The 9,760-nt window shown below is 43.7% G+C and overlaps 1 protein-coding gene across 1 annotated transcript; it reads right to left on the bottom strand.

Moving 5' to 3' along the window:
* Positions 1 to 631: 631 nt before the first annotated feature.
* Positions 632 to 7,832, bottom strand: IER3IP1 (immediate early response 3 interacting protein 1). The gene is made up of 3 exons (XM_054031797.1): positions 7,674 to 7,832; positions 3,034 to 3,135; positions 632 to 1,480 (listed from the first exon to the last, which is right to left on the bottom strand). Exons 1-3 carry the CDS (start codon positions 7,762 to 7,764, stop codon positions 1,425 to 1,427), a joined length of 249 nt encoding a protein of 82 aa, XP_053887772.1. The 5' UTR covers positions 7,765 to 7,832; the 3' UTR covers positions 632 to 1,424.
* Between the last annotated feature and the right edge of the window lie 1,928 nt (positions 7,833 to 9,760).

Raw genomic sequence — 9,760 nt, 5'->3', positions numbered from 1 at the left:
CAAATGTTCACTAAAAAAATCTTTTCCTCCTAAATAAACTCGACTTCTGTAAGATCCTGCAACTGAAGATCACCAAACTCATTCACATGCTGTTTTGCAGATTTATCCTTGTATAAAAAAAATATTTTATCTTGAGTCAATGACAGAAGAAGAGGTGATAAACTAAAAGTAAACTGTTCTAAAAACAATAATATAACTACCAGCTTTCTCCAGTCTTCTTTTCTTCCCCACTTTAAAAATAAGCTAAAAGAATTTGGGTCACACTCTAGCAAATGGGAAAAGCTAAACAGAAGTTTGGCTTCTCTAAAAAGATACACAAGAATCAGTCTTCTTGAATTCAAATTTACTACATAACACCAGGCCTGATCCTGCAGTCTTAGTCTAGACAAGATCTATACTGAATTAGGAATTTTGCCTGAGTAAGGACTACAGTGTTTCACTTTGAATAAGAGAGTATTTAAAAAAACAACCACGCAGATGTAACATAACTGAGTCTGAAGTTTGTTGCTGTTCTGTGGTTTGTTTGTTTTTTTAAACTAAACTGCATTTGAAAAAAGGTTGCAGTATTTTTTCCAATATTATCCAAAACAGTTTAGAATACAAACACTGCTACAGATCACCACTGCAGACATACTATTTACTACACATATATTTAGCAAATACTTTAAGAGATCCTTGACAAAACAATGAGAAATACTAATGAGCACTTCACTTGCTAATCTAAATTTTAACACTCAGTTACATGGTTTCCTGGCCTTAGGTACAAACAGTTCTGATTTTGCATAGCGATTGCACATATTTTCAAAACACTTTGTTTGCCATTAGCTTAAATGTCATTGGTTTGAGAAAATATATACCATAGGTGAAATCCTGGTTATGACAAACTCTTCCTGTCTTCAACAGAGCAAAGATTTCACCCACCATCATCCACCAAAAAATAAAAAATATCTGTTCCCAAAATTGTAACACATCTTAATAGCCAAATTAGTGTCTATTTAATAATACTGTGTTAATAACTATAAAACAGAAAACTCAACAACTTATTTTTTAAATAAAAATAAACCGAAGCGTACTAGAAGGAAATTCATCCCTGAGTGACAAGACATTTGTTAAAAGGGTGCAGTTTTCTAATCAGTACAATATGTTACAACACACTGTAACAGTTGGCGCTATTAACCATCAGCAGTAAAACTTTTTGCAGTCCAATGTATTTACAGCACTGTTGCATTGATCACGTTATCTTGTGCAATGAAACTGCAAGTGAACATTAAGAAATAAGATAAATAGAAATTGTGTTTTTATTATTTTAAATTGAATGTCAAGTTTGACAGCTAAGCCATGTTGGATCCAATAAACTCATGGTGGTGGTGGTGGACGGCCTCTCCACTTCAGATGTTCAAAAACTCATTTTCAACAGATGGTCTTCAACCAAATAGCAAGAGCAACACAATTGTAATCGAGTTCACTGCTATTAATGGCACTGTGGGGAAAAAAACAAAAACAGAAAATGAAGGACATTCTCTTTTTATACTGGACAGAGACAGAATGGCATATGCCCATTGAGCCTGGAAAATACCCATTATTGCTTTTTTCAAATTTAATTTGGTTATGCAAATTGAAAGTCTGTGAAATGTTCCGGGGCCAACAACCCAAGATACAAAGAACAAAATACGAAACAGAAATACAAGCTGTATTTAAGGTATGCTGCCTAACAGCCATCAGATGATAGCCTCTAGCTACTATCAACATGGACTGGACACGTATCAGTAAACTAGAAGTGAAGGAGTCCTGTATTTTCATTAACATTCTCCTGAGCCGTCCCGGCCCCACTTACATTTAAGACTACTAGGAATTATTGTGGTTTCACTCACCACTCACACTTTGTATGTAAATCAACTGAATTATGATGCTTTAAGTAAGAATAGAGAGTCAGGTCAGTGATGAATTGCTAATTCTCACTGCTACTATTCTGGAATATCAAGATTCCTGTGTGACCATGCAGAATACAATCTCAGTGGATGCTGGCCTACAAAAAATTTCCAGGTCTTTTGTGGTCTAGTGATATAGGCTACTTTCTATTTGGAGGAGTAAGTATCCCCTTACTAGCCCAGAATTCTACAAATGGCCTCTTTCTAGGAACTAGCTGATGTCATCTTGTTGAAATATATGTGTTTAAACAAAACTCATGACACTAACAGCCAGGCAGCTTCTTTTCCCAATGACTGAAAAGTCATTGAAAGAGCTGAAGTCAGTCACACAGCCCTTTTTGTTGCCTATTGACCCCCTGACTCCTAAAGCAGATCTGAGGAAGGTGAGAAGAGAATTGGAGGGGGCAGGGGGAGAAGGAGGAAATGAAGAGTCCAACTCATGGTGGGGTCAGCTCTTGCAGTCGGTGAGTAACTGGGGCTCCTCCTACCACACCCCTTTTTTAAGGTAATTTTATACAGGGGATGGAGATACAATAATTCCAGCTATCACAATGAAGGGTGGCTGGATGGTCACAGTTTATGAAGTATGGAAGGTAAAAAAATTACATAAGCTCTCCTTTCCCTGAGAGTTGCACAGCTTTCCATCACAGAGCTGTTGGGTTTTTTGAGTTTTGGGGAGGGGAGGGGGGGACGGGGAGAGATTGCTTTTATGATAGGCTGAGCACTCATATGGATAGGATGGCCTGCTGCAGAGCCAACATTACAAGTCTGTGTGGCTTGGAAGGCAGTGAGTATTTTCTGCTGTATCAAGCCTTGGGTGCCACACATGGCCATTAATCATGTGACCTGCAGCTTCCCTCTTAAGAGTCAATCAGAAGAATGATCCATGCATTTTTCATCAAGTAGCTCAGAGAGAGGATCGGAGAGACCAGGTTGAAAATAATGAGTAAAAATGATAGCCAGGGGGTGAGGTCTGATGGTAAAGATGGAACAGGGGTCAAATGAAGTCTGTATTAAAGAGGCAAGAGTCCTCATTCAGGTGCCTGGGCCTGGTTCATTAAAAACACACAGTAAGTACCTAACTAAACTGTTCTTTTCATCTTACCTCTCATGACTGTTCGTACAGATCGAATAAGATTCATTAGCTGTGCTTTAATTCCTGGTTCTTCTCCGAATCCGCCAATACCTTGGTCTGTTCCCCAGCCAACTGTATAACACAAAGATGGTTAAACCGTATTGGAAAAAAAAAAAAAAATCACACACTTATGTTATTAGCAATATTAGAAAGTGATCTATCTTGAAAAAAGATTACTTTCAGCAACTAGTAAAGTCCTAACATTATGATGAAATCAGATTTCAGACCAGTAAGCCTTACTTCAGGACCAGGTAAATCTGTTGAAATGCTGAGTGGAAAGAGAATTATAAAACATCTAAATGAACATAATAGTAGAGGAAAAGTGTGCCTATTTAACTACGTCAATTCACAGAGCGTGTCAGAAGTTGATAAAGGAAAACTGATTGACAATGTATTAGGACTTCAAAAAAACCCTTTGACAAACCTCACAAGAGGCTATTGAGGAAACTGAGTAATCATGGGGTGAGCGATGAAGTCCCATCAAGGACTCAACTGGCTAGGAGATAGAAAACAAAGAGGAGGAATAATTGTATCCCAAGATTCCACAGTAGGACTAGTATTTTATAATACATTTATTAATGAACTGGAGAAAAGGGTGAAGAGCGAGACAGCCACATTTTCAGAGGACAAGGCTCAATTACTCAGGACTACAAATGTCCATGAGGGACTCAACAGAGTTAGACAAATGCATAGCACAATGACAGATTAAATTAAGTGTTGACAAATGCAAAGCAGTGCCCATTGGAAGGAATAATTTGAACTGCTCTTATAGCTGGATTCTAAATGAACTAGCCACTCAGGAAAAAGTTCTGTGTATCATTGGGGATAGCATAATAAAAAACCCTGCTCAACATGCAGTAGTATTTAAAAAACAAACAAGGTGTTACAACATATCAAGAATGCAACAGAAAAAAATACTGAAACTATAATACTACTATTATATAAATAAATGGTATACCCTGACCTGGAATCAGTCACTCACAAAGAAAAAAGATACAGCAGAAACAGAGAGGGTTGAGACATTTGACATAAATGACTGAGGTATGAAATACTTCCATATGAACAAAGTTTGAAAAGAATGGGTCTCCTTAGTTTGGAGAAGAGACAAATAAAAGGAGGCACCTCTGAATTACACAAAACAATCAGTTGCAAAAAGAAAGTTAAACTGGTTGTTCAGATTTACCATTTCATGCAATACAAAAACAAGGGGTGAATGAATAAAATTAACAGGCAACAACTTTAAAACTTATAAAAGGATTTAAAAATACACATCACAACCATTGGAACCCATTGCCACAAGAAATCCTTGAGGTCAAGGTCTTAGCAAGAGTTATTCATTTATTTTTAAGGATTAAACAGCTATATAGATGAGAAGATCCACAGTTAAATTATAAAGGACAGGACTCTTTTCTTACTAAGGAATCCCCTTATGCTTCAGGATCTAAACCAAACACTGATGGGGGTTTGGAAGAAACTTTCCCTTTAGGGGCTGGTTATTACAGAATTATCCATAAGAGGCTTCCTTTATAAGAAGGGTCACAAATCTGGTCTGTTCACTGTCTGGGATACTGGACTAGACAGACAACTGATCTGATCCAGTCTGGAAATTGCTATGCCTGGCTTCTTCTCTTTGAGCAAGGACCTACTCAGAATGCTTGTTCCATGATCCCAGCAGAGCACAAAGTGGCCCCAATCGATTGTGTCCCCTGCATGAATCCACTGGGGAAGAGCAGAGAAGGGAAGCCACCAGCATTCCTACCAATAATCCCAGTTTGGCCCATCACAGGGAAATGCTATACCCAACAAATTCCTGGAGTCTATTTATTTTATGAGATATATGGCAAACGTTTGTCAAGGGCGTTCAGAGCTTGGGATGGATGCTCTTTTGTCTAGTACAGTACAAATCTAAGTTGCAATTTAGAGACTTGGGTTTTACAGAGAGGCAAAGGAGAGACAGAGGCAGAGAAATGGAGGAGAAATCTGGGAGCAAGATACTGGGAACAAAAATAAAAATAAACACAAAATTGCAAAAATAAATATAAGAAGAGAGACAAGACAAAACAGAGGGAGAGAGAAGGCCAGGTGCATCTCCAACACACCAAGGTTGGGAATTACTAACAATGGGTTCTTCCTAATGGTTACATACTTTTATTATACCAAATACATGATAAGAAACACATGCTTGGATACATGAACAGTTTGAAAGTACAAAGGCTACATTTCATATTATTTACAGAACCTGTAATGCTGCCCACTGCCAGATAATTACAAGGGATTATATCAATCCCACAAATCCCCTGTACAGAGAACTCCAACAGATTTCAATAGGAATTCCACCTATAGCAGGAATGGAGGCTCTGGCCTTTGGATTGGGTGAGAAACTGGAAGATCTGATAAACTAAGTTTACTGTACACAACATTCCAGCACTTCAGGAATCTCAGAATTTATCTAAGAGAAATATACCATTTAATTTCAGATCATTCCTGGAGTCAAACAAAACTACCTAGTTTGCTGGATACTTCAATATTACTGACCATTTAAAAGAAGAAACCAATTCATAATCATACATGGCTAAAAGACTCGTGTACACATTCCACTCTCCATCACTCAAAGAGCATGAGGAGAGGCAATCACATGACCAAATGCAAAGTAGCAATATATCTGAAGTTGCTTAGATTCATGATGCCTCCCAGACCTTTTATATCAATTCCCTTTAATAGCTATAAAAGGTATCATGATGTTTTTATTGCTTGCATGCCTTAACCTTGAATAACTTGAAGCTTTCACAATGCAGGATGTCAAAATATTTATCAGGAATATTTTGTTCAACAAGAGAGACTGAGTATTGGGGAGCGGGAGGGCATAACATCCCTTAACAAGACTACAGTCTTGGTTTCCATTTGTACAACAGGTTTCCTTAACATGATTTATAGTTAAGGCTTATTTTTTTAAAACACTTGTTTATATGTAATTTAGCATTCAGTGTAGACAGGTCTGCTGTATTTACAATTGTGTTAGCTGGTCAGGCATACCATCTGACAACTTTAAACACAACAGGCCGTGTTTACATCGTGGCCCCATCTAGAGTAGACCAACAGATCCTGTTTAAAAACCTATTATTCCTTCTCTACGGTTAACCATGACCAGTTAACATTTTTAAAGGTGTTAAACCCTTGTACACTAATGATTCAGCGCATGGTAGCGAACATGCTTTTTAAATTTGACCTATTTTCTTAATCTAGACACGTGTCGAGAGCTAGATCCAGTCTGACACAGCACTAGTTAACACACACTATAACGCATTATACATAAAGCTACAATTTTGTCATGGATATTTTTAGTAAAAGCCAGGAACAGGTCACAAGCAATAAATAAAAATTCACGGAAGCCATGACCTGTCCCTGACTTTTACTAAAAACATCCTTGACAAAATGGGGAGGGAGGAGGATTCAGCATTCTGTCCCAGTGGCTGGGAGCTGTGCCCCCACCCCGCCCAGTGGCCGAGCAGCTGGAGTGGGATCCCCCCACCTGCCAGGGCCGAGCAGCTGAAGTGGGAACCCCCTGCCGCAGCTGAGCAGCTGGTGGGGTCCCTCTGCCGCTGCTGGCAGGTGGGAGCTGGGAGGATCCTCCACCATCTGTGGGGCTGGGAGCTGCAGGGGCCCCACCACCCCAGCTGGGTAACTCCAGCGTCCCTCAGCCACCTGTGGCGGCTGGAGAGTTCTGGGTCCCCCTGCTGCTGGGGAGTTGGGGGAATCGGGTGCTGGGGAGGGACCTCCCGCCGCCCATCGCGTCTGAAGAGGTCCAGGTCCAACCACCACCCATGGTGTCTGGGAGCTCCAGGGTGTCCCTGCCACCCTGGATAGCTTGAGGGGCCCCACTGGCAGGGTCCCCCCACCTCCGCCCCTGGTGGCTGGGCTGCTTCGGGAGGGTCCCCCGCAGCCGGCGGTGGCTGGGCTGGTGCGATGCCCCAATATCACGGAGATCTCTGCAAGTCGCGGATGCCATGACTTCTGCAAAACCTCCCTGACATAATCCTAGCCTTAATTACACAATTCAGTGATATTCAATATTCAATAAAAGAGATCACGGCACTCACCCTATCTCGCTAACAGGCTGGGGGCTGGCCGCGCTGCAGCTCCCCTGCACGGTATAACACACAACAGCGTTTCCCGGCAGGGACATGCCCACAGGTGAGCCGCGGTGCGGTGCGGTGCCCGCCCCCCCAGCGTGCCAACGCCTTCCCGGCCCGCCTGGCGAGCGGGCGGGCGAACACCGGCAGTAGCACCCGGGCAAAGGGACCCGCCGGCTCCGGTGGGGCCTGTCCTGCCGCCTCACCCCGCTTCAAGAGCCGCCAGGGACGGCCCGGCCGGGAGCTCCCCCGCGGGCTCGGCACGGCGCCGGCGATGCCCTAGCGCCCGCTGGGGGAGGAAACGATCCCCGGCCTCCCGTGCAGCGCAGGCCTGGGCAGAGTCCCCAGGGGCGAGCAAGGGAGGCGCCCGCCAGCCCCGGGGGGAGGCAGCGACCCCTCTCGGCCCCCCACGGGCGGCGGGGGGCGGCCCTGAGCGGGGGGGGGGGGGGTTACCGCGAGCCGGGCTGCGGCGCCGCTCACCGTTGCGGAGGAAGCGCTCCTCGTGCAGCACGGCGATGGCGTTGACGCAAAGCAGCGCGGCCTGCAGCAGCGCGTACAGGGTGAAGGCCATGGCCGCCGCCGCCACCCGCCCGCCGCGGCCTCCGCGCGCGCTCAGCCCGCCGCCGGGGCGGGGCCGGGACGTGGCAGGGCTGGGCGGGGAGCGCGCCGCGCCGCGCGCGGGGGCGGAGCGGGGCCGGGAGCCTGGGGCAGGCCCGCCCCGGGCTGAGGGGAGGGTGACGCTGGGCGTCTGGCTCGGGTGGATCCCACGCCCGGGGGCAGGAGAAACCCGCGTTGCTCCGGGGAAAGGCCCCGCTATGCTTGGGGAGGGACAAACCGAGCCTGGCTCTGGCTCCAAGGCTCCCTCATGGCAGGGAGACGGCGACTTGCCACGTCTCTGTCAGCGGGTGACCAGCTGTCCTGGTTTTATAGGGACAGTCCTGGGGCTTTGTCTTAGCTAGCTGCCTATTACCCCCAGCCTTGATTTTTCACACTTGCTGTCTGGTCACCCTAGTCCAGGGGCTCTCAAACTGGGGGTCAGGACCCCCTCAGGGGGTTGCGAGGTTATTACATGGGAGGGTCGCGAGCTGTCAGCCTCCAACCCAAACCCTGTTTTGCTTCCAGCATTTATAATGGTGTTAAATATATAAAAAAAGTGTTTTTTATTCATAAGGGGGGGGGTCACACTCAGAGGCTTCCTATGTGAAAGGGCTCACCAGTAAAAAAAAGTTCGAGAGCCACTGCCCTACTCTGTCAGGGAGGCTTTTCCTCTCCAGTTTGGTGTCCCGGCTTGGGTCGGTCGGTCGGTCCATCTGTCTCCCCACACTATGACACCACCGAAGCCCATGGGGTGCTCTGGTCTAATCCATTGCAATGGGAATGCTCCGATACCCCATAAACACTTTGGCAAGGGCGGGGGGGGGGGGTTGCAAAGCACCATTCGTGTCCGCAGACCCCTTTTAGGTGGGACCGTCCGTTTCCCAGCAAATCCCATTCTTCCCCTATTAAAAGCTCTCTTGTTAGTCTAATGTTTCAGTAGAATGAAAAGGTGCAGCCCTCCTGCTTTTCTTCCCAAGTGTCCATAGAGATTTTCATCAGTGTCGATGACTGTCAATTTCACCACAGACATAAACTCATGAAAAAATATTTCCACCCATAATCATCCAAATTTACAGATTGGCAAAGTAAGAAAAATGCTGTTTGAGAACGTATTTGCGTGTGATTTAAGGCTATTTACTTTGTATACTTTGGTGTGTGATGTTGACAGTTTGTGTTTTAAGGTTATAAAGCTTTGACGTTTTGAATCTCAATATCGACTGTCATTAAATAGTTATTTTCTGCCTCTGCCATTGTCTGACATCCCACAACTGTGAAAATTTAAATGGATGAAAATTTTAAAAATACTTAAAACCTATAATTTTGCACAACTGTGAATATTTAAATTGATAAAATAAAAAACTTAAAAATAAACATCAATATCTGTTGAAATTATTTATAAATCAAATTCTGCAAAGATTACATTTTATAGCTGTTATGCATGAGTCAGTAATTCTCATAATTTTAATATTAAAACACATGCTACTTATGTAGTATTCACATACACTGTAAGTAGATATATTTAAGCAACATACCAACATTATGACATAGAATCATAGAACTGGAAGGGACCTTGAGAGGTCATCTAGTCCAGTCCCCTGCACTCATGGCATTACTAAGTATTATCTCTAGACCGTCTCTGACAGGTGTTTGTCTAACCTGCTCTTAAAAATTTCCAGTGATGGAATGGAATGTGATAACAGAATATTGGGAATCATTAGGAAAGGGATAGATAATAAGACAGAAAATAATATATTGCTTCTATATAAATCCATGGTACACCCAAATCTTGAATACTGTGTGCAGATCTGGTCTCCCCATCTCAAAAAAGATATATTGGAATTGGAAAAGGAACAGAAAAGGGCAACAAAAATGATTAGGGGTATGGAACAACTTCCATATGAGGAGAGATTAATAAGACTGGGACTTTTCAACTTGGAAAAGAGACAACCAAGGGGGCATATGTTAGAGGT

The sequence above is a fragment of the Malaclemys terrapin genome, chromosome 6, assembly GCF_027887155.1.
Source record: "Malaclemys terrapin pileata isolate rMalTer1 chromosome 6, rMalTer1.hap1, whole genome shotgun sequence".
Lineage (NCBI taxonomy): Eukaryota > Metazoa > Chordata > Testudines > Emydidae > Malaclemys > Malaclemys terrapin.
The sequence above is the reverse complement of the archived record's forward strand: the minus strand, read 5'-3'. Positions and strand labels throughout refer to the sequence as shown.

Bases quoted from the DNA above. Each gene is read 5' to 3' on its own strand.
- IER3IP1 (XM_054031797.1), bottom strand. From the start codon at position 7,764: ATGGCCTTCACCCTGTACGCGCTGCTGCAGGCCGCGCTGCTTTGCGTC. The intron at 3,136-7,673 runs GTGAGCGGCGCC...TGTGTTATACAG, and splicing joins GGAGCGCTTCCTCCGCAACG to TTGGCTGGGGAACAGACCAA. The intron at 1,481-3,033 runs GTAAGATGAAAA...TTTTCCCCACAG, and splicing joins TGTACGAACAGTCATGAGAG to TGCCATTAATAGCAGTGAAC.